This window comes from Sarcophilus harrisii, chromosome 3 (genome assembly GCF_902635505.1).
Source record: "Sarcophilus harrisii chromosome 3, mSarHar1.11, whole genome shotgun sequence".
Taxonomy (NCBI): domain Eukaryota; kingdom Metazoa; phylum Chordata; class Mammalia; order Dasyuromorphia; family Dasyuridae; genus Sarcophilus; species Sarcophilus harrisii.
Window position 1 is genome coordinate 88,762,866 of NC_045428.1, and position 25,569 is coordinate 88,788,434.

At 35.7% G+C, this 25,569-nt stretch overlaps 2 protein-coding genes across 3 annotated transcripts in view; both read left to right on the forward strand.

Annotated features, from left to right (window-relative positions):
• ELF1 (E74 like ETS transcription factor 1) overlaps positions 1-5,430 on the forward strand; it is a 38,183-nt gene extending 32,753 nt beyond the window's left edge. For both annotated transcript variants that reach the window (XM_031958449.1, XM_031958450.1), the window contains one exon: positions 4,284-5,430. In XM_031958449.1, the coding sequence (XP_031814309.1) occupies positions 4,284-4,896 (613 nt within the window). In that variant the 3' untranslated portion in view covers positions 4,897-5,430. The remainder of the gene's footprint in view (positions 1-4,283) is intronic.
• A 3,752-nt stretch (positions 5,431-9,182) lies between these two features.
• The window catches only part of SUGT1 (SGT1 homolog, MIS12 kinetochore complex assembly cochaperone), a 67,783-nt gene continuing 51,396 nt past the window's right edge, over positions 9,183-25,569 (forward strand). Inside the window, exons 1-3 of the mRNA XM_031958451.1 lie at positions 9,183-9,383; positions 9,491-9,548; positions 22,950-23,040. Of these exons, the coding sequence (XP_031814311.1) occupies positions 9,352-9,383; positions 9,491-9,548; positions 22,950-23,040 (181 nt within the window). The 5' untranslated portion in view covers positions 9,183-9,351. The remainder of the gene's footprint in view (positions 9,384-9,490; positions 9,549-22,949; positions 23,041-25,569) is intronic.

Sequence of the window (25,569 nt, forward strand, 5' to 3'; positions counted from 1 at the left end):
TTCAAAAATCTTATTTTTACTATCAGGCCATTTAGTTTGGTGGTAAATATTCTTATAAATAACAGTTGCTGTAATTATTACAGCCCCAAATGTGAATATCAGAACATTCTTAGAAGTAGATTCAAAAATCTTATTTTTACTATCAGGCCATTTAGTTTGGGGGTAAATATTCTTATAAATAACAGTTGCTGTAATTATTACAGCCCAATACAATAATGGGTATCTAAAACTAGTTGATGTATACTTTCTACTCTTAGTATACTCTCTATAGTAATGTGCTAATTTTTTATACTTCAACAAGAGGCATTGTACAAAGGCTAGCACATTTTTTATGATGTGAAGTCAAAGAGAAGAGGATGGAATAATTAAAGAAGGAAAATCAAGAGAGAATCACCTTTTGCAAAACGGAGGAGGCGAATATATCCAAAACTACAGTTAATACTGTCAAGCTGCAGATAAACTAAGAAGAATGAGAAATGAGAACAGATCTTTAGATTTGGAAACAATTATGTAATTAATAATTTGAGAAAGTAGTTCGAGAAAAAGCATTGTTAGGAAGATATATTGTTAAGAGATTTGAGAAGAAAAGGAGTTTGGTGGATTGGGAAGAGCAACAATTGAGAATAGTTCATGTTTAAAAATATTTTGTGCATTTTTTAATAATTGCTTTCCAAAAAATAATTCATTGTAGTTTTTTTTTTCCTCCTTATCTCTGCTTCTTACCCTCAGCCTAATTAAGGAAGTGGACAAAATTCTGTATTTTGGGCACCATCACTGTTGTGTAGAAAAAGTGTTCTCCCATTCATTAATCATCTAGAGTCTAATCATTGTATTTGATCTGAATAGTTTTGTATTTTAGTGTTATCCTCATTTACTTGTAGCTGTTGTGAGTATATCCTCTTAGGTTTTCTTTTTTTTATTCATACAGATTTTCTCATATTTCTCTGAATTTCTCATATTGGTTATTTTCCAGAACACAATATTTTATTTTTCTTTGTGAGAAAAATTGAGATTAAGTGACTTGCTCAGGGTCACACAGGTAGTTAAGTGTCAAGTATGTAAGACCTGATTTGAATTCAGACTCTTCTGATTTCAGGGTCCATGCTCTTATTCCTTGTTCCACTTACCTGAACCTGTAATATTTTCTTATATTTGTATCCTATAATTTGTTCAACTATTTCGTTTTTCAGACCTGTTTGACAGATTCTTTATGATTCTATTTGGGGTTTTCTTGGCATAGGTACTGGAGTGGTTTGCTATGTATTTCTCCCACTCATTTTACAGATGAGAAAACTGAGGCAAAAAGGTTACGTGACTCATGTAGTATCTCACAGCTGGTAAATTTGCCAGATTTGAATTTGGAAAGTCTTCTAGATTCTGGCACTATCCACTTTACTACTTATCTGACCCATTCTGTAATCGGATAAGCATAAAACTTGGAACTTTTTGCAACTGCAAAAAACATTTTTATGAATATTTATTATAGTCTTATTTTAGCAAGAAGTTTGATAAGAGGGAACCTAAATATAGCATGTTAACTTGATATAGGAGAGTCAAAGGAAGGCTTTTACAAGCTTGAGAAGATGTAAAGGTTTTTTGTTGGTACAGAAGTAATTTTCAAATAATGTGAAAATGTTGCCATCTGAAAAGATAAATTAAGAAACTTCTGCTTGGTCCAAGGAGTCAGAAGTAGAATCAGTGAGTGGCAGAAGTACTGGAGAAGAGGTAAAGATAGTCTGTGAAAATAAAATCAAGGATTTCATCGGGAGGAGGAATATATTGTCATTGGAGATCATAAATCAGAGGCTATTTGACCACTTGAATGAGGCTTTGTGATTTTGAGGATCCCACATGGCTTGCTTTTCTCCTGGCTTATTTTTCCCCCCCTTTTCCTCCTGGTTTGAGGGACACCAGATTAAAATGCAAAGATGATGACAGTGGATACTGCCTCTGGTGCATTTTAGGAAGATATGGGTACAGCTGTAATCCATATCAATTAGCGATTGTTTTTGAGTTCCTTTTGATATGCAACCAGTGTTTCAGATGAACCATTGTAGACTTTGAGATACACTTTTTGAATCCTTCCACTTCAACCTGTCATTCACTCCCCTACATTTGTTCTTCTGTGTACTTTGTCCATTCCAAAATAAATCCATATCATAGAATCACATACTTAAAATTGGGAGAACCCTGGAGTCCAGACTCTCTTAAAGGAGGTATATGGAGATATTGCAGAGAACCTTTGAACTTGGATTGATTTAAAAAAAAAAAGTTACATTTTTATTTTCATTAACTTTTGAGTGAAATATGTAGCACTTCTCCATTTATTAAAAAAGCAAACAAACATTATTTGGAAATAGGGTCATAAATTCCCTAGACTTCCAATTCCTTGTGCATGACACAAAAAAAAGGTTAAGATCCCCTGATCTAGTTCAGTTTCTACTTTAAACGGTAGAAGAAAACTTAAGGTCCCAAACTAATTTGGTCAGTGTCGCCCACTAAATAACAGAGTTGGTAGAGGATTAGATTCACAACTTTCATTTTAACTAAAATAAACAGAACTTATTTATAATATTTAGAGCAATAAAAAACATAAATGAGATATCAACAACACATAATAATGGACAAAGCCTTGCTGTTAAAACAAACCATTTTTCAGATATTAAAATTTAGTATAATGTCCCTTGGGGACAAAAAGATACTAGGAAGTGCCTTGGGGAAAGTGTCCTTGAAACAGTAGCAATGAGTCAGCTAATGGTCCAATGCATAGCATGCCAGACCTGGAATTAGTAACACAAATTCAGTCCAGGCACTTAGTAGCTGTGCAGTGTTGGACAAATTACTTATCTTCCACTTTCTCAGTTTGCTCATTTGCAAAATGAAGATAATAGCAACTGCCTTCCAGGGTTGTTATGCAGATCAGATGAGATAATTATAAAGTCCTTAGCAAAGTACCTGGCATATTAAAAAAAAAAATACTATTGTAAATGTTAATCAATTATTACTATTATTGCTAAGTAATAAAAAAGGAAGTAAGTCATGGATTAGGAACTTGCTAAAATCATTTGCTACAGTGTAGCAAACTACCATATTCTCTATGTATGCTGCTTTTTTCACTTTTATCAAATAGACATACCTAATATCTGTAATATTTGAAAATTTGAAATTTACCCATACCCACATATAAAAAAGCCTGGTAATCTTAAATACAGTTTAATATATTTATTTGTAAAAGTAACTTAGTTGTCAACTACTTTTGCAGCTTGAATCCAGTTTAATGATGTTTTGAGGGAACTCAGCTGAGGTTCAGATCTTCAGCTTTATCTGCTGCATTTGTATTTTACATTATAAAATTCTATTTTCACCATTTTGGTTCTCTCTTATTATGCTCTTATGAAGAAATACTATTATTGGTTATTTGGTAGCTAGTAAAGGTTTTTTGATCCATTGTATGAGCTTCTTGTGAGGATAACAGAATTAAACACATTTAATGAAATTGAAAAGTAAACCAAAGAATCCTGCTGCAAAATGTTTTAAACAAAATTATGGTGATTGAGTTGTTCTTCAGAGGGAAAGAAGAGATTGGAGAAAGATAGGGGAGAGCATTCCCAGAAATGAAGACTAGCCAGTGAAAAGGCACAGAGTGGAAATGATTGCACGTTTTTGGCAAGTATAGCAAACAAGGCTGGTATGGTGTCACTGAATCAAAGATTAGTGGTTAGTACCTTTTAACAAGACTAGAGAGGTAGGTAGGAAGGGGTCATGCTGTAAAGCACTTTTAAGTTCTAAACAAAGGATTTGACATTTCCTCCTAGAAAGTAATGGGAGTTTGATTTGGTAGGGGTGAAGGTGGGAAGGTGATATGATAACAGTGACTCCAGAGTGATCCAGAGGGGAGAGACTTGAGGCATGGAGATCAACCAGAAGGTTTATTGCAATAGTCCAAGTATAGGATGGTGAGGATGAGGACCTGCATCTAGATTGTGGCTATGGGAGTGGAAAGAAGGGTAACTTAAAAGACATTTAGGAATTATAAAGTGAAAAATATATTTTTAATGAGAACAATCACCACTTAAGTTTTCTCAAGTTTTCTATATTTTATAGTCTTAATAGGTGTCTTCATATGGGGGTGTAGGTCACACTGGTCATACAATTAACTTATTCCTGCCAAAGAATGATATTTTAAAAAAATGTCTGGTCACCATAATTTTTCATCTTAAAACACATTAAAGATATCTGGATGTGTTGTCATTGTTCTTGTTTCTGTTTTGGAATTTCAACAGGACTCTCCAGACTCCTACCCAAGTTCCTGTAGTGGTTTCTCCTGGGAATCAGCAGTTGCATACAGTCACACTCCAGACAGTGCCACTTACAACAGTCATAGCCAGCACAGATCCAGCATCAGGAACTGGGTCTCAGAAATTTATTTTGCAAGCCATTCCATCATCACAGCCTATGACTGTCCTGAAAGAAAATGTCGTGCTGCAATCCACAAAGCCAGGCTCTCCTCCTTCATCTATTGTTTTCAGTCCTGCCCATGTTCTTACTAGCAATGTCCAGACCCTTTGTAATGGGACAGTCAGTGTGACTTCATCTCCATCCTTCAGTGCTACTACTCCTGTGGTGACCTTTTCCCCTCGAAATTCACAGCTGGTTGCTCACCCACCAGGCACTGTGATCACTTCAGTAATCAAGGCGCAGGACACAAAAGAAACTGTTATACAAGAAATGATAAAACAGGAGGTGGAAGATAACAGGATAGAAGACCTTGAACCAGAGCAGAATATTGAGCTGCAGTCACAGCCCATTGTAGTAATGGTGTCAAGTTCTAATGGATTCCCACCCCATGTGACTGTGAGAAGAGACAGTGAACATTTGGAGTCCATTTCTTATTAATATACCAAACAAATTATGGATGAATTTTAAAAAATTACTGCAATATTTTTTTGTTGTGTATAAAGGATTTGATTCTGAAGCAAATGTTATAGAGCACTGTAATTTTGATAATTAATTATTAGTCAAAACTTAGTTTTGCTTTTCTGTTAAATGTTTAAAAAAAAAAATCTGCGCCTGCTCCAAGGACATATTTTAGAATTAAAGCATGAAGGAACATGCATTTTATATTATGAAGGCTTTCTTTGCAGATCTTTGTCTCAGTTGCTATAATGTATCTTTAAAAAAAAAAAACCCCAAAACAAAACCTTATTTCTGATCCTACATTATGGTAGCTTTTCTGTTTCCAATGTAAATATATTAGTTCAATATAAGGCAACAGTTTATGTAGAAACTATGTTCGTTCCACTTCAAGCTTAACAATAGCAAATATCAAGTGATTTATCTCATGATACATTTTAAAAATTGATTTCTGTTGCCCATCTGCTTCCCATTATAACACCATATAATAAAAAATTTGGTGTGCAAAATGTAAAATGGAGGGAAAAAACTCAAAACCTTAAGCGCAGTCTTCAATCTATGTTGCTTTGCAGGGGCAAACTAGAGCAGTGCTGGAATGGTTTAGTCTGGGCTTTTTAACTTTCTATGTGATCTTGACTACATCAATTAATTTCAGTTTCCTCGTGAGAAATTAGGTGATCTTTAAGATTCTGGCCAGTTCTCAAATAATGTAATTTCCACACTCCCATAAGATGAAAAGAATTGCTATTATCTGTTAATATGTTATCAAGTTGGGCTCTAGGTCCTTTAGTTCTAAAATACTGATTTTAATAGTCTCATACTAAACATTTTATTTCACCATTTAAAATATCAAGTTTTTGTAAATAAATTACACCTGAGGAAAAAACATGTAAGAGTAGTTCTTGGTCAGCATTTTTTTTTTTTTTTGCCAACTCTCTCTCTCTCTCTCTCTCTCTCCCCGTCTCTCTCTCTCTTCTCCTCTCTCTCTCTCTCTCCCCCTCTCTCTCTCTCTTCTCCTCTCTCTCGTCTTCTACTTACTTTGGAGATTTCATTAACTTCTTATAGACTACTGAGTGATATTTAGTAAATGTTGGCTGTGATTTACTAAATGATATATGTGTGTATGTGTATACACACTAGTAGTCTGAATGAGGAGAGGGTACATTTTTTAAGTGCCTACTTAATTTTATTGAAAAATTTTAGCTTTGAGCCAATCTGGCTCACTTGTCAATAGCTTATAAAAATTTAATCTTTCTGTTCTTTATGTAATAGTGATGGGGGGTGGGTGGGAGTGGGATTTGTATACATATATATGTGTATATATATACACACACATGCTCAAATGCACACACATAAATGCATACATATCCAGGCTTTTGAAGATGGAGTAGTTTTAGAATACTTTTTCAACTGTAAATATTGTACATTTAATTTCACAAGGAAAAAAAAAATTAAGTTTTCAGCAAATTTATTTCCTAGTATAGAGATTTTTATAGATGAAAAATCATTATGTTTAGAAGCCTAATGTTATATGTATTCATATTATTATAGAGTGAATTTGTATTTAAGGACACATTTAAAAATTTTGAAATTTCTAAATTTTTTGTATTTTAATTGGTTTATTACTGAATAAATCATGTGAAAAGTTCAAGTATTCTTGTCTGTTTTTAGGGCAGGATCTTTATTTCTAAATATTGTACACTGGACTTTATATACAGTAAGCTTTTAAGCAGAATATTTTGTTAACTATAAAGGATTACATGTAAGTACTTGTATGAATGAAATCAATCTTTCTGGATTGTGAAATAAAACTTTTTTCTCATGATGAAAATGCCTTTTTGCCCCAACAGTAAGTAGTCTGCTCTTTAAGGCTATGTAAATGTGGATGATTTCATCCCCTTCATCAAGATAGTATTCCATCACATTCATATACCATAACCATTTTCCAATTGGACACCTTTCCAGATTCCAAATCTCGAGCATCAATGTGAAACGCAGATTTTTTTTTTCTGTAATTACTGGTTTTGTCAGAATCTGATGAACGTTACACTAAAAATAAGCATGATACGGGATTAGCAGAAACATTATTTGAGGTTGACTAAAGCATCGGTTGCTTTTGATGGACAACCTGAGGATTGAACATTAACAATTGTAAAGATGTTTAAGAATGTCCCGCCTTATCGTGCCAGAGTCAGAATGATAAAAGTACCCTAGCGCAGCAAGCAATTATACATCATCTTTCTGCCCCTTTCCCAGATGAACAATGAAATCTCTTCTGGGAGTCAAACCTAAGAATTCTTCCGGCAAATCCAACGTTAGACCAAACGGGCAGAACAATCTCCAAGCCCCACCCCAGGCGCACGACCCTTGGCAGGGGGCGCCAGAGCAAGAAGAGAGCCCTAGTTTTAAACGGCTCCCGGAGCTCCGCCCTGGAACTTTGGTCGCCTCACCGACCTGGAGGCGGAAGAGGGTCGTCAAGCCTTCCCTTCCCCCCCAGTTTAGCTACAAAGCCAGGGAAGAAACAAACTGATCTCGACTCAAAAGCCAACGGGCCTCGTTTCTCTCCGGGCTCGGATCCCCTTTTACCCCCGCTTTCTTACTTTTCTTTTCCTTTTCTCCCACTAAAAAGCGAGGGACTCGCTATTTCCTGCTCCGACGTCCCCGGAAAGGCAGAGAGCGCGGGAGACGGCTCGATGCTAAGAAACGGAAGTTGGACCTTAGACCCCAGTCCCAGCCCGGCAGCGAATAGGCGCTGAGGGAACCGGAAGCGTTACACTCAATACACGGAAGTCACAGCTCCCACTGCCTCTCTGTCCCGTCAGGTCTGGGCTGTGCGGTCATTCTCGGGCTTGTCGCCCGGGAAAATTCGAGATTGTGGCATGGTGACGTGACACGGCCAGTCGGTGTCCCAGCGCGTTCTGTGCGCCGTTACGTAAGGACGGCGGCTGAGGCCGGAAGGAGCGTGTGTCCTCTGATAACTGTAGCATCTTCTCTGTTTCAGGAGGAAACCGCCCTTCCTGGCTACCTGTGTGGGCCAGCCTACCTATCCGTCGCTACCTTTTTTTCCTTTTCCTCCACGCTAGCTAGCTGTGCGACTCCAGACAAGCCTAACACGGTAGAATGAGAATTATAAAAGTTGTCGTGAGGATCAAATGAATTATTATTCGTAAAGTATTTGGCATGACACGCGGCAGCCACTAAATACTTATTTCCTCCTTCATTCCTCTGTTTTTCCACACTCAATAGTCAAAGGTTCCAATCCATCTTTTCACTTGGAATTATTGGCTCCCATCAAAGCTTCCGTAAAAGACCTTTCCTGAAGTCCGAAAGCCAATCAACACGCATTTATCAGTCGCCCACAAGTATTTATTTAACTCCTCCCAAAATATTCATTTATACACATTTTACAGTTATTCATGTATATCTTATTTCCTCTGATAAAATGTAAGGTAATGACTACGTAGTTTGCATGTAGCAGGCACTTAATATCTTTAAAAAAAAATTTTTTTTATTTAATAGCCTTTTATTTACAGGTTATATGTATGGGTAACTTTACAGCATTGACAATAGGCACTTAATATCTATTGATTATTTTGTCTTGTCCTGAATTAATCCAGATGTATCAAAAGTAGGATATTGATTTGAACTTGTTTTCCTGACTTCGAGCCTTTACTCTTTACACATAATTTTTCACTGTTCTCACAGATGCTAAATAAAAATACCTTTCCCAGCTGTTCAGCTTTTTCTCCATTTGTTAGGAACTCATTTCTTTGCAGTTATTATTATTATTAAGCCATCACACAGCACATTGCTACACAATTTTGGTGTATCTGAGTAGATGGAATGAAAGGATATGGGTAATTCTGCCCGCGTTTAAGCATCAATTCAAATCAATGATCAGAGTGGTCCAATCATCGCTGCACCGACCACGTGCCTGTTCTGCCCCTCTCCCAGGTAATTCTCCAACATTGACTGTGTTTATTCTTTGTAACAAGATGACATCACAACTTGTCCTTTTAATTTTCTATTCTCCGCCTAACTGGTAATAATTTATAATTTTTTTATGTGCTTTTGGATTTCTGACAAGTTTATAGCCTTTGTGGAGCCCAATGGCTTCTCGTATATTCGCTACAATTCAAGAAGGGACTTTCTCGGGTGGGGGAGGGCGGGGAGAGGGGTGGTGCTGGGAGCCAGGCGAGGCTGGCGCCGGAGAGCGTGGGTAGCGCAGTGGGTTGCCTTAGTAACATGGCGGGAGGCGGGACCCCGCCGATGCCGCTAGTCCTCCGGATTCCCGTCAGCCCCCGCGCTTGCTCCCTCTTTCCCTACTACCCCTGAGGGTAGCTCTTCTCCTCACTGGCTGCTCCGGACGGAAGCTCGCTGGGTGTTTCTCCAGAAGTTTCCCCCCCACCCCGGGCAGCTGCAGCGACAGCGCGAAGTATGGCGGCAGCGAGACCCGCAACGGCGTCCGGGTGAGTGGCTGCGGACCTCGGGGGTTCTGCCCCTCGCCCCGGCCTGCCCCTTTTTTTCCTGCCCCCCACTCTGGTAACCGCCGCTGACGTGATTGTCTCCCCGGCAGGTTGTTCCCGCTCCTGTCGGACGGGCAGATCGACGAGGACCCCCAGGCGGCCGTCGAGGTGAGAGCAGCCGGGGTGACAGGCTGACCGTCCTGAGCCGTCCCTTGCCCTTCCCGACCCATTCCCCTCCCCCGCTGACAGGCGCCAGGAGAAAGTCTTCTCCACGCTGTGGAGCAGAAAAACAAACCGCGGCGGGCTGGGGGCCTCCCTTGGCGCTTAATCAGTAACTTGTTGGCTGTGTGCTGTGCGAGGCGCCAAGGGTTAAAGGGGGAAGCCGCTCCCCCACCCCCCTTGTGCTCTGGCAACCCGCTGTTGCACTTTGGCTTATCCTCGTGCGTTTTCTAGAAAGTCGCTGTATACAACTTCCCTCCCCCTTAATGTCCTAATTGAGAGAGGAAAAAAACAAGCAGAAATCCCTGTCGATAGGACAGCCTTTTGTGGGGAAAATAACTTGCTTAGGTTTTTCTGCTCAATGTCTTGTGTGGCTAAGTCGTGGTTGGTGCGATTGGAAGTGAGGGATGAGTATGAATTCATTCTCTATTTAGTGCGCACTCTGCAAATCAGACGGGATGGAGAAAGTTTCACATTTCCATATCTGCCTCCCTTGGAGTGCGAGGGGATGAGAAACACGAGATAGCGAAAGACTCTAGATCAGGAATCTGGAGACTTGGGTTCTTGAATGTGCATCCCTTGATTTTTTTTGAGTTGTTTTTTTTGTGAAATGTATACTTCTCCCTTAGAAAATCGAGAGGAAAGAACTTTGTGAAGCTGGAAATACTGAATTATGAGCTATTTTTCAGTGGGAAAACTTTATATTTTTTCAATTTCTTGTAAAAAATATTTTTAACATTCGTTTCTTAAAATTTTGCGTTTCGGGGCAGCTAGATGGCGCTGTGGATAGAGCACCAGTCCTGAAATCAGGAGGACCTGAGTTCAGATTTCAGGCACTTCATGAATTCTTCCTATTTATGTGACCCTGAGAAAGTCACTTAATCCCAATTGCCTCAGCAAAAAAAAAAAAAAAAAAAAAAAAAAAAGTGAGTTTCTGATTGCCTCCCTCCTTCCTCTTTCTACAAATCCTTAATAAGCCAAGGGGTTTTATACAGATTATACGTGTGCAGTCCTGCTAAACATTTTTTCCATGTTAGCCATTTTGCAAAAGAAAAAACAAAATTCTTCTCAAAACCAAGAAAGAAAAGTTAAATAAAGTATGCTTCCATCTGTATACATAATCAAGGTGGATATTATTTTTCATTAGTCCTGTGGAATTGTTTTGGATCATTGTGTCACTGAGAATTAAGTCATTTGCAGTTGGTCATCATGCAGTATCGCTGTTACTGTGTACAGTGTTTTCTTGCTTTTGCTCACTTCACTGCATCAATTCATTTAAGTCTTCCCTGGTTTTTCAAAATCATGCCACTCCTCATTTCTTATAGCACAATAATATTCCATTATCATCATATATCACAGCTTATTCAGCCATTCCCCAGTTGATGGGCTTCCCCTCAATTTCCAGTTCTTTGCCAGTGTAAAAAGAGCTGCTGTACTTATTTTTGTAAATATAGATCCTTCCCCCCCCCTTTTTTTTTTAATCTCTTTGAAAGTCAGGCCTAATAGTGAGTACTATTGTTGCATTAATGGTACTGTTGGGGTATTTACACTCTTTCTTAGCCAATACCAAAATGTTTTAGCAATTACTACTTTGCAATCTAGTTTGAGATCTGCAACTATGCTAGGCCACCTTCACTTTTTTTTTTTTTTTCATTGATTACTTTGATATTTTTGTTCTTTTATTCTTCCAGATGAATTTTGTCATTTTTTTCTAGCTCTATTAAATATTTTTTTTCGGTTTTTTAATTAGTATGACTGAATAAGCAAATTCATTTAGGTAGAATTTTATTATATTCACTTGTCCTATCCATGAATTATTAACATTTCTCCAATTTTTTAGATCTACTCTTTGCTCTAATAGAGTAAGTTTGATTAAATGTTAGATTCAACATTTTCTTTTTAATTGAGCAGATATGAATTGTTGGTACACCAAAATCCCTGATATGTGTGTATGCTTGATTTTTTTAGTGGTTGATATTCAGTACAATAAACTGAAAATACTTTATTAAACCAACTCCTTATCCAGCAAGTTTTTAATTTTTGTTTTAAAAAGCCTGGAAGATTTCATAGGAAGTAAGCTTTTATACAGTTATCAACAGTAGAAATCTCTTTCCAGACAGTTGCTTATTTTATGACTGGTGATTGAGGTAAAATTCCTATGAATATTAACCCTGAAATACTCTGCAAATCTGAATGGACTTTCACTGAATCTCAGAAGGAGAAAGAACCTTAGAAATTATTTAGTCCCCTTGGTACCTGGAAACACTTGGTCACATCCTATAATAATGCATCTTTTTTTTTTTTCCCATTTAAAGATCTCTAGTCATTCAGCACTCACTATCTTCTAGAGCAGCTCATTCTGCTCTTGTTCAGCTTTAAATGTTATGAAGCTTTTTTCTTAATATCTTAATCACACTTCTTTATAAACCTTTTGTTGCTCCTGTAAGCAATATTGAATAAATCTAAAGGCTCTTCCATGAAAAGGACCTGCAATTACTAATATGGTTCCCTAAATCTTTATTTTTAACTGATTGTTACATGACAAAATTTTTGACCTTTCACCAGTTGGTATATTTTCCCCTGAAATATTTTTAGCTTGTAGTGTTTTTAAAATGTGACAGAACTGATCACAATATTCTAGTACTACCTCTGATCAGGCCAAGGTATAGCAAGATGAGTTTTGCCTTATTAAGGACATTGTAATAATATTAATGGAATTTAAAGGTTTTTTTTTTTTTTTTCTGCTGATTTCTTCTAGATTCTTGATTCTTCTACAATGTAAGACTGAACATGGACTGTTTAATTTTTTTTTCTTTTGTATCAACAACTCCTAAGTAAGAGCTTAATACATTTTTGTTGTGTGAATGGACATTGTCCACAAAAACATAGAACTTTATGTACATAATCTATTGACTAGCTATACCTTTTTCTTTTTGTTAAAGTAGTTAATTATTTGAACCTAAGTGTAAGATTTTACCTTTTTGCCTATAAAAATTTCTTCTTGCTTCTTTATTGTTCTACTATTTGAATATTTTTCTTGGATACTGACATTGTTGTACTGTATGTTATTTATCCATACCAAATTTTTGTTGCCTATAGATTTGATAAGCAACCTTACATGTGTTTTTGCCCATGTCATTGATAAAAAATAACAGACAAGGAAGAATCAAGAAGAGATTCCCACTGTAGAAGAGACAACTCCAGATTGATAATAATAGATTTATCTCCAGATTGATATTTATTCCATTAGTATTTTGGGGTCCAATCCTTCAACCAATTCCAGAACCTTTTGTAGTTAATATTTGTCTTGTATTATGAGTTATATGAACTTTTTAATAGATTGTTATATATCAAATATTCAGAAGTTATGTAAAATGATTGATTTGCAAATATTAAATGAAGTGCTATATAAGTGAAAGTTCATGGTGTGAACTGAGGACTAGCATTTGAAAAATTATTAGATTTTGATACTTTACACTTTACCTCTGGCAGATGAGTACATGAGTTTCTGTAGGGACAAGTCTGCAAAATTCCTTTGTCACAGGAAAAATTGCAGGAGTAGGAAGATGAGATACTTTTCAGGCTTAACTGGAATTGCCTTCTTGTAGGAATGTCAACTTTATTATGTTTCTAAGTGAGATGAATCATAGTGGAAAATAGCAGGCCTTAATATTTTTTGAGCTCTTTTAAAAAAATTAGAGCAGATGGAAGGTAAATGGGATGGGCTAGTTGCTGTAAAACTTTTAAGTTTTTATTTTAACATCATTTTGTAAGACCACTTAACCTTAAATACAAGATAGTTCTTATATGCTAACGAAGGATTATAGCATATGTTATCATAGCATGTTAGCCGAAGCCAATTTATTTATGCTATCTGCTATTTAGGTGAAATTCTCTGTGGACTGTATTCAAGCACTGTTGAACCAATATTTTGTTCCTCTCAAAATCCTTGCAAGGTATCCATTTGTGGCACTATAACTTATAAATTTTGCAAAGCAAAAATTTGGAAACCCTATACATATCTATAATAAATATGGCTTTAAATCTGTTAATGGAGTTTTTGGTTCCAACGTATTTCTAGTCTTCAGATGTATTTCATTTATGTTTATTGTGTAGGCAATAGCAACCATTGTCACTAAAATGTTGAAATTCAGAACATTTTACTCCAGATAAAGTTCTGTTTGGACAGACGCCTGAAAGTTATCTGAATTACTTGTATTGATTGGAATTTTGTTATATTTCTTGCTTTAGATTTATGATTTCTTAGACTCAATTACAATGTTGTTAACAATGAATTTAGCATGTGTTCAAGTATTCTAATAATATTTTCTTTTTACTTAAAAAATTGAGCTATTTCATTTCCTTTCCTGAAGGGCCATGTAAACAGTACACAACCTAACAAAATCCTTGAAACATCAAAGAAAATTAAATTATGTTCCATATATTGTACTTATAAGGCTAGAAGAGATATAATGTAGTGGGGAAAATCCAGTGAGTCAGGAGGCTTGTATTTCATTCCAAGCTCTGCCATTAAGTAGCTGAGTTAGATGGTCCTAATCTATAAAGTGAAGGGGTAAGTAACTAATTGTCCTTTCTGAATCTAATTCTGTAATTTTTGAAAAGATTTACAGTATCCTTTAATCAAAAACACCATATTCCTTGAACGTTTGGAGTTAGAGATTTTATACCACATGCTGTATGTTTATTAATCCAAAAGAAATTTAGGGTTCTTACTTTCTTGTTTTGTTTAGTTTTTACTTTAAAACATGAAATAAAAGATTGTAAATTGTAGATGTGCAATTATTTCTCTTCATTTTATTTAAAAAAAAATGATTGTTCTATAGAAGGTTTTGCAAGGGTCAATGCTGAAAAAATACCCATGCATATATCTTGTAAATAAAAAGCTATAATAATAATAAAAATAATTGTTCTACCTAGCAATTGTAATTAAGAAGTACTAATGATACTTGAGAGTGGACTTGGGTACTGAAAGGGAAAGGTATTTTACTCATATGCTGTGTAGAATTATTGTACCTATTGGATGAGGGAGTGTGAATGGTAGACTTGGAGTTAAAAGATCCATGTTTGAATGCCAGCTTTTTTCTTTACTAGCTTTGGGCGAGTCATTTTGCTTCTATGATCCTCATTATTTTCATTTGTAAAAATAGGAATCTTACCAATCTCACAGTTATTGAGAGGATCACATGAAATAATGCATCTAAAGTTATTTGTAAACCTTGAAAAGGGAATGGAAATCTTTGTAGTCATCTTGTCCATGTCCTATTCATAAAGAACATTTTATTCGTAAAAAATATAACAGACTTTATGCAAAAGTTTGCATAGTATGTTTTTTTTTTTTTTTTTTTTTTTATTTAATAGCCTTTTATTTACAGGATATATACATGGGTAACTTTACAGCATTAACAATTGCCAAACCTCTTGTTCCAATTTTTCACCTCTTACCCCCCCACCCCCTCCCCTAGATGGCAGGATGACCAGTAGATGTTAAATATATTAAGATATAAATTAGATACACAATAAGTATACATTGCATAGTATGTTATGTAAATTTGTGCAAAGATGAGAATATGAATAATTTCCTAAGTAATTGAAAGATGTTGTTTATGTTTAGGATTTTTTTCCTTTTGGTTTCATGTTTGAGTTTTAGCACCTCTGGTTCAAAATTATAAAGACCAGGCAGGTATTTCTAAAACTTGCTGTATTGTATTGTCAAGTGTGCATTAGAACTAACTGTACTTTGAATTGAGAGTTCAGGGAAAAGTGAGAAAAATATTAAAATCTCATACATGGGCACCTTCATTCAGATTCTTCTGCATCATAGAAGTATTAAGTTACTTGGAACTGTGTATAATGCCAATAAATTAATTTCTTTTTGTCCTGTCACTGTTTAGCAAATAAATTTTTATCTAGTGGAAATCAGAATATATTACTATACCTTGGACAAGAAAGTAATTGCTGCTATACTGTATTTATTTCTTTGGTTCTAATTTAGTACAATAAATATTTATTGAGCAGTTACTGACTGCAAAGCCCTGTGTGTTTGCCTAGAGGAACTGAGCAAAATAGATCTTGTCCTGAAAATTTACATTTTACCACAGTCTGGCTGTGAACTATTCTTCAAAATTTTTTATTCAATTTAGCAAAAATCTGCTTTCTAACTCCCTTTCTCCTCTTATTTGAAAATGAAAATACATTTAGTCACACAAACAAAAAAATTTATATGCTTACTAGGTCCAGAAAACTTTTTGTTTCATTTTTTTTACTTAAGACATTTTTTACTCTTTGAATAGGTGGTAGCATCTTTTACCTTTAGTCCTCTGGAAGCATAGTTATTACATTGATCAGAGTGCCTAATTTACTTCAGAATTTTTTGTCTTTATTGTGTTGTTGTCATTGAATAAATTGTTGTTCTGATTCTATTTACTTCACTCTGCATTAGGTCATAAAAGTCTTCCCAAGTGTTTCTCAAACTATCTCCTAAGTAATTTCTTTTTCTTTTATATATTTAATATTTTTCCCCAGTTATATTCAAAACAAACAAAAAAAACTTTTTACATTTGTTTTTAAAGTTTTTGAATTCTAAGTTCTCTTCCTTATCCTCCAGCCACAATTAAGGAAACCACATGGGAAATTATGGAAATTATTTTCATAAAAGTCAGCTTGTGAAACTTGCTATCTCCCATACTAATGAAAATAAAAACCCTCAAGAACAATTAAGTTAAAGAGAAAGTGAAAAATAGGGAAAAACACTTCAAATTGTATTCTAACCCAATCAGTTCCTTCTCTAGGTTTGGATAAGATTTTTCATCTTGTCTTTCAGAGTAGTTGTGGATGATTGTGCTGCTGAGAATAGCAAAGTCATCCACAGCTGGTCATCCCGGAACATTGCTATCACTTTGTATACAGTACATTTCACTTTGCTTGAGTTCATGGAGAATTTTTCAGGATTTTGGGTTTTTTTTTATTTTCCTCTGAGAGCATCCTGCTCATCATTTCCCATCGAACAATAATATTCCATCACAAACACAGACTACAACTTATTTAGCCATTCCCCAACTGGTGGACGTCCCCTCAACTTCCAATTTTTTTGCCCTGAGAAGAGAACTGTTATAAATATTTTTTGTATGTAGAGATCATTTTCCTTCCCCTCCATCCCCCAGCTCTCTTTTGGTATTCAAGCCTACTAGTTGTGGTGCTAGGTCAAAGGATGTGCATGAATTTATAGCCCTTTGGGCATAGATCATATATCTTTTCATCATTTATCAACTGGGGCATGATTTGTTTTTTTTTTTTTTTAATAAATTTGACTCAGTTTCCTCTATGTTTGAGAAACGAAGCCTTATCAGAGAAACTTGTTTTGAAAATTCTTTTACAATTACTATAGCTAACTATCTCTCTCCCCCATTTATTTTCTCTCTCACCCCGTCCCTCTTCAAAAGTGTTTTGCTGCTGAACACTTCCTCCCCAAGATATCTCCCCTTTTATCATCCTACTCCCTTATGTTATCTCCTCTCTGGGCCAGTTCTGATGAGATGAAGGTTCACTTTTTCTCTCTTTCCCCCCTCTACCCTTTCTGTTGAAGCTACTTTCTTGCCTCTTTTTTTATGGCAGATAAATTGTGCCATTTTCACTCTTCTCTTTCCCTTTCTCCCATTATATTCCTCTCTCATCCCTTAATTTCATCATTTAAAAAAACCCAAAAGATATTATCCCTTCATATTCATCTCATACCTGTGCCTTCTGTCTATATATACTTCTAACTACCATAATACTAAGAAAGTTCTATTGAGTTGTATCATCTTCCCTTGTAGGAATGTAAGCAGATAAAACCCTTAAGTCACTTATGATAGCGCTTTCCTGATTACCTCCTTATGCTTCTCCAGAGTCCTGTATTTGAAAATCAGAATTTCCATTCAACTCTGTTCTTTTCATCACAAATGCTTGAAAATTCTGTTTTATTGAATGGTGACTACTTTTTCCTCTGAAAGATTATACTCAGTTTTGCTAGGTAGGTGATTCTTGGTTGTAATCTTAGCTCCGTTGTATTTCAAGCCCTCCTGTCCTTTAATGTAGAAGCTGCTAAATCTTGTGCTATCCCAACTATAGCTCTACAAGTTGTTTTTTTCTGGATGCTTGCAATATTTTCTCCTTGACCTGGGAGTTTCATAATTTGGCTATAATATTCCTGGGAGTTTTCATTTTGGGATTTCTTTCAGGTAGTGATGGGTGGATTATTTTTTAATTTCTATTTTACCCTTTGATTCTAGAATATGAGGTCAGTTTTGCTTGATAATTTCTTGAAAGATGTCCAGCTCTTTATTTTTTTTTGATCATAACATTAGGTAGACCAATAATTTTAAAATTATCTCACCTGTATCTATTTTCCAACTCAGTTGTTTTTCCAATGAGATATTTCATTTTGTTTTAGATTTTTTTTGTTTTATTGTATTTTGATATCTCATAAAATCATTAGCTTTTTTTTTTTTTTTTTTTTTTTTTTTTTTTCCTGGCTGCTTGTAATATTTTTTTCCTTAATCTGAGAGTTCTGAAATTTGGCTACAATATTCCTTGGAGTTTTTATTTTAGGGTCTTTTTCAGAAGATGTTCGATGAATTCTTTCAATGCCTATTTTACCTTCTGATTCTATTACATCTGGACAGTTCCCTTTGATTTCCTGTAAAATATTATCTAGGCTCTTTGCATCATAATTTTCGGAAAGTCCAATAATACTCAGATTATTTCTCCTAGATCTATTTTCCAAGTCTGTTGTTTTTCCAAGTGGATATTTGATGCTTTTCTCTAATTTTTCATTTTTTTGGTCTTGCTTGACTCATTCTTGATGTCTCAATGAATAATTGATTTCTGTTTCTTCAGTTCTGATTTTTAATGAGTTATTTTCTTCATTAGCTTTTTTTTTTTTTTTACTTCTTTTTGTATATGTCCAATTGAGTTTTTAAATGAGTTGTTTTGCTCTATGGAATTTTTTTCCATCTCACTAATTTTTTTTTTTTTTTTTTTAAGTGAATTATTTTCTTTTTCCAATTCACAAATCCTACTTTCCTGGAATTTTTTTTACCTTTTCCAATTCACAAATTCTGTTTTCCTGGGAATTTTTTACCTTTTCCAATTCATATTTCAGGAAGTTGTTACTTTTTTGTAAAGCTTCTCTTTCCTTTCCCCATTTTTCTTCTAACTCTCTTGGTCTCTTCTAGGAGAGCGTTATGTAAAGGGGGCCAGGTAACATTCTCCTTTGGGATATTGTCTGGAGACTGTTTGCTATTAGTCTCCTGGTTGCAAATCTGCTCTTTTTCTGTATAGAAGCTATCAATTGCCCTTTTGATTTTTTTTTAACTCATTTTTTAAAGCCTTTAGGATCTGTCTTCAGGGCAAAGGGGTTACCAGCTTCCTTTGCAAAGCAGGGAAAGGTATAAACAGGCTGTAAGCATGGAGGTATGGGAGTGCTCTGGACAAAAGTCCACCCTCCTCCCCTCTCCAAGCAGAAGTGATTCAGCACAGACGAGCTATAGAAGTGCCCAGTGGAAACCCACTGTGTGGTTTAGCGACTGCCCTAAGGCTAGAGATTGAGCAGTGAAAATGTCACTACCTCAGGCCAAACACCACCCCCCCAGCAGTGGATATTAGCCCGCCTCAGATGGGAAGTGTCTCTGCTCTGAAAGCAAGTCGAGCTGCGGCAGTTCTATTGCCCCAGGCCGAGCCCCCCACTGTGCAGATTAGAGGCTGCCCCAAGCTGTGCACCTTTGTTGTGCAGGTTCCTAACTGTCCCAAGGAAAAGCCCCGTACTGCAGGTTGGGGCTGCCCAGTTGTGCTATGATCTGTGCTGAGTCACTTCCGGTTTTGGGTGGGTATAGCCAGATCCTGTGAGGTTCTGGCGTTTTTTAGAGTGGCTTTGATTTCTCTGCTGATCTACTGTTTAGCAGAGCAATCAGTCTATACCAGTGTCGTCTCTGTAATTTTTTAACCACAGAGACCATTCCCGCCTGGTCTGCGCGATATGTTAGCCTCTTGTTCTCTCCCTGCTTGCACTGATCTTCTCCCCTCAGGACAAACCTATTCTGACAAAATTCCACATTATCTTCGGCTGGTGAGTTGTACTTCTAGTCTTCCTGGGTTTTACCAGTCAGGCGCTATTTTTGAGGCTGAATTTAATAATTGGTCGTGAGAGTATGAGAGCGCTTAGAAAGTCACATGTGCTTTTTGGCTCCGCCCCTTGATTTGTTTTTTTAAGGAATTATTTTTCGCAATTACTTTTTGTACTTCCTTTCCCAGGTGGTCAATTCTGCTTTTTAAGGCATTCTTCTCATTAGCTTTTTAAAATTTCCTTATTCAATGCTCTCAAATGTCTTCTCTAATTTTTTCCCTCTGTCTCTCTCACTTGATTTTCAGAGCTCCTTTTGAGCTTTTCCATAGCCTGAGCCTAATTCTTATTTTTCTTGGAGGCTTTGGATGTAGGAATTTTGACTTTGTTACCATCTTCTGAACGTGTTTTGATCTTCCTTGTTGCCATAATAACTTTCAGTGGCCAGAAACATTTTTTTTTTTTTTTTTTTGGTTTTCTGCTCATTTTTCTAGCCTATTATCTTTTAACCATTTGTTAAAGTAGGACTCCATTTCCTGCGTGGAGGGTGATTTGTCACAAGATTTGGGGGTTTTGTGCAGCTGTTTTCAGAACAGGAATTTGACCATAGGCCCTCTTTCCTGCCCTGGAGCTGTTAGGTGTATGCTTGCCTCTCTGTACTAGGAGATCTAGTGTGGGGGCCCTGGCTGGGGCAGTGCTGGGACTGCATACCACACCCCTCTCCACTAACCTTCCCATCCTCCCTGGTGTTTCCAGGCTGAGAGGTCTGGAAGTCTGTAGCACTGCTGCTGATGCAGAAGTCACAACTCACTGATACTTGGGTCCGAGCTGGGGCTAGGATTGATTGCTGGGCTCCCATCCTGGTTCCACAGACCTTTTCTGGTGACCTTCCAGGTCCTGTTTGGTATCTCTGGGCTGAGAAGTCTGGAAGCCATCAGCATTGCTGCTGATTTAGAGATTGGGCTGGGGGGCCATATCTGGGGTTGGGGCTGCATTCTGGACTCCTACCTGGTCTCACAAACTTTAGGCTGGAAAATGTTCTATTTCGTATTTTTGGGTGTTCTGATGCTGCCAAATTTGTTTAGAGAAATTTGGAGCAGTTTAGAGGAGAGGTTATACAAGTTTCTGTCTTTACTCTGCTATCTTGGCTCTGTCTTCCTAAATAATTTTTTACATCACAGTAGTTCAGTTACATTTAAATACCATAACTTGTTCAGCCATGAAATTGTCTTTCAAATAAGTTTTAATTGGCTTACTTTGTTTTTTAATATCACCATAGTTTTCCTCAAGTTTTCATTCTTTTCTCAGAGAGTCATCACATAAAACAAATAGAATTTTTTTTTTTTTTTAAGGCAAAGGAAAAAACTCTCAGCATAAAAGATTGATATATTGAACAAGTCTGAAAATATAGGCAAGAAAGTAAACCTTTTGCAGACCTTCCACTTCTGTAAAGGTTTGGACTGACAGTGTCTTCCCATATTTCTTTCAGCTAAAAAAGTAATTTTGAATTACTCAGAATTTCAATTTGTTGTGTGTATTTTTTTTTTCTTTTACATCGTGGTCTTTGTTTATAATGATTTCTTGGTTCTTTTTACCTTATTCTGAATCAGTTCATGCAGATCTTTCCATGCTTCTATATTCATCACATTCATTATTTCTTATAGTCAATAATAATCTATTGCATTCATGGATCAGTTTGGTTAGCCATTTCCCAATCAATAGGTATCTACTTTGTTTCCAATTCTTTTCTATCACAAAAAGTGCTAAATAGGGATTTTGGTGTGCCTCTTTGGAGAACTTGTAATATCTAGATCAAAAAGTAGGATCATTTTACTTAGTCACTTTATTTGCATAATTCCAAATTGGTTTCCAGAATGGTTGTAACTTTCATAGCCCTCTACAAGAATGTATTTAATGTGTCTCCCCAGAACTCCTTCATTAATGACTGTTGTCAGTAATTGATATTCTGACAGATTCTTTTCCTTCTTCTAGTCCCTGTTTTTAATAGTGATTAACCAGAGAAAATAAGATGTGTAGGAGTATAGAAGTTGAAGGAAATAGTGAGGTAAATTATTTTTAATGATTTTCTTATTGTTGAGGAGATGAGATTATATCATTGGACATCTTTTTTCAAGGAAAAATATGTAAGCATGATAAACTGGTTCTTTCTGTGGAGTAGAAATTTTTCTTTAAAAAATTTTAACTTCACTATTTATTGAATCCAAAAAATTGGGATTTGCAAGCAAAACCAAAAATTTAAAATGTATGCTTAAAGAAATGTGATAATAAACTAAAATATAAATAAAATGTACATGTTCCCAATTTTATATCAAACTTTTACTTGGCCAGCATAGGAATATTACAAATGAATTTTTAAAAGGCATTATTACAAATGAATTTTTAAAGGGCACAAAGCTTAAACATATATACAGATTACAATGTAATAAAAATAAGAAACTGAAAAGACCTAAATGAAAACTTAATAATTAACATTTAACTAACTAGTGAGTCAAGAAAGCAAATCTCAGAAACAATAATCATTTCAAAACAAAAATCATGTTTGACTAACACCTCAAAATCTCTATGATGCAGCTTGAGGAAAAATATACCTCTAAAAAATGTTACCAGAATAGAAAGGAGAATATGAATATGAAATTAAAAGTTAGAAACTCAAAGAAGCCCCCAATAAGAATGAAAAAGAAATCTTGGAGAAAAAAAGATAAATTTCAAAACAAAAAATAACTAAGAATTATTTTTTTCAAAAATTAACAAAAGTAATAAACATTCAGCATAATTGAAATTATGAAATAATACGAAATTATGAAATGTCAAACCAGAATTAAAAATATCAAATTACACCCTATTATGTAGCTGTGTATCAACAAAACCCTGAACAACAACAAAATGATTATCTTTGAAAACATCAATAACCCAGCTAATAAATTGGGGTGGAAATTCTCAAAGAAAATTTGTGGAATTGTGTGTGTGTGTGTGTATTTTTTTTTTTTTTTGGCTGAGGCAATTGAGGTTAAGTGACTTGCCCAGGGTCACAGAGCTAGGAAAGTATTAAGTGTCTGAGGCTAGATTTGAACTCAGGTCCTCCTCACGTCAGGGCTGTTGCTCTAGCCATTGCGCCACCTAGCTGCCCCATATGTGTATTTTTTTTTAAATGTCTTTTATACTTAAGATGTTCGTTTACCAAGTATTCTTTATATTTTTACTTGAATTTATAGGCACTGACAAGAGCACTGGAAGAGAAACCAGATGATGCAGAATGTTACTGCCAAAGAGCTTATGCCCACATTCTTCTGAAGAATTACTATGGTAACTCCCTTATGTAATACAGTGAGATTATATAAAAGATAAGATCTTTTTTAACATGTCATGAATAAAATAAGGATTAGTGATTATCCTTAAAGATTAAAAATTTTTTTCTTCCTTCATAAAGTAACAGATGAATCACTTTCAGACTTTTTTTTTTCCTTGAGGCAATTGTCATTAAGTGACTTGCCTGGGGGGAAGTGTTAAGTGTCTGAAATCATATTTGAACTCAGGTCCTCCTGAGGCTGGTGCTCTATCCACTGCACCACCTAGCTGCTCCTTGCCCCCATTGTTGTTCTTTAAGTAAAAAGTTCTAATAGTAAGAAGGCACATGATTGGAACCAAAGATTCATAGCTCATAGGATAGTTGAAATGGTACATGTTTTAAAAGATAGAAACCAAAGCCTTGAGTTAGAAGGGACCCAAAAGGTTAGTTAGCCCAGCTATCTCTCTCTACCTGATAAATGAGTCCTTTTTTTACTTTCCCTGGAAAATGATCATCTAACCATTACTTGGACATCTCCTAGTGATAGGGAACTCATGTTTAATGAAATACTCTTTAATTTTTAGATATTGCTAATTATTGGGAAGTTTTCCTTGTATTGAATTGAAGGTTTTCAAATAAATATAGCATAAGATTTTCTAAGTTTTTTTTTTAAAAAGCCCAACCTTCCAACAGAAGCTTTTGCATTATTATTGCAGCTGTGTTTTTGTACCAAAAACCAACATCTGAAAACTACTGTTTTTGACCATTACTATGAAGATCAAGAATTGAAAATAAGCCCATGTAGGAACCAAAGATTGACCTCACCAGGAGAACTGAGTTCTCACTAATGATTAGGTCAAATCTCTGATTGCTCATGTATGAGGAGATTATAAAAAGTGGTAACATATAGCTAGGTCCTGGACTGTGTTTTGGATAATAAAGTACATGAGACTAGAATAGCTAATGATACAGTTAACTTTGGGGACTTTTGTCTCATCTTTGATTTGATCCAGGAAGGGACCTTAATAATCCCTGTACTCCAATCTCCTCATTTTGCAATTTGGAACTAATAAATTAAATGTTTTACCTAAGATCACATAGGTAGTATATGTCAGAACTGGAATTCAAACCCAATCTATTGCTTATTGAAGAATGTTGAGGAACACCCTGAACTTGTCTTTTTGAATTGCTATATTTTCCAGCAACACTAGATCCAGAATATACAGGAGGCCTGAATGTATCAAGAATGAATATCTCCTCTCCACCCTCAACATATGACCTTAGTATTCTAGACCTAGTCACTCTGGGCTAGGTTGAGACATTGCTTGTGCAGCTGGGATCCTTGGAGATAAACAGATCACCCTATCATTATGTTCTAGCATTTTCTAAGTGGAAAGAATGCTGTTTTTGCCATTGCCTTGCTCCTCTTCTGGAGGTCTTTTTTTTTTACTTTTACTGTAGCTTTCTCATTCTAAGCTATATCCCTTTAGGTGGAGATTTTTATTTCCTTCTTTCTTTATTATACTATTATAAATATGCAAGCTTCTGTGTGGATTGTGAACTCTTTGGGCTTCACTTCAATGTTCATTCCTCTTGTAATAAAGTTGTCACATAAGTTTCATAAAGGTGTGATTGCCTCTTGATACAGTCTTGACACTGCATCTTACTAGGTCCATTTAGATCTAAGACTTTTTTTTTTTTTTTTTTTTTTGCTAAGGCAATTGGAGTTAAGTGACTTGCCTAGGGTCACACAGCTAGCAAGTGTTAAGTGTATGAGGTCAGATTTGAACTCAGTTCCTCCTAATTTCAGGGCTGGTGTTCTATCCAATACTCCAACTAGCTGCCCCCAGATCTAAGGTACTTTGGAACCTTAGGGCACTAGGGTCCCACTGTGAGCTTAACCAAGACCTATCTATAATTTTTAAAAAATTTGTTTTAGTGAATACATCCATTAAATCCCTAATAAAACATGGAGCATGAAAAACAAGTTAAAAAATCTTGGTGTAATGCCATATAATATCTCCATTAACTCTGAGGTAAGAGAGGTAATCCTGTCCTATAGGAGTGAAATGGAATAAATTTATTACCTGTCCTGCATGAAAAATCTATAGTTGTTTGAAGATATCTCTGGTTGTTCTCTTTATGTTCTTTTTTTCCAAATTAAGTATCATAGAATTTAGATCTCATTTGTCTATTTCATCCTAGTCACATTCTATTGGGATCCCACCATAATAAACCTAACAGGTGGTTATCCAATTTGAAGACCTCCATTGGGGGTATTGGTATTTTTTAGACAAGTCTGATTATTATGAGAAAAAATTAGGTAGAAATGATAGCCTTTCTATATTCTGCCCTAATCAAACCATAAGTAGGATATTGGGTGTAGTTTTGGACATTAGAGCTTAAATACACTGAGAAGCTTGACAATGTCCAGCAGAGGGTACTTAAACTGGGGAAGGGGGTTCCAAGCCATATGAGGACCTATTAGGGGGAAAAAAAAAAAAAAAAAAAAAAACCAGGATAAATGAAGACTTAAAAGGGTCCTA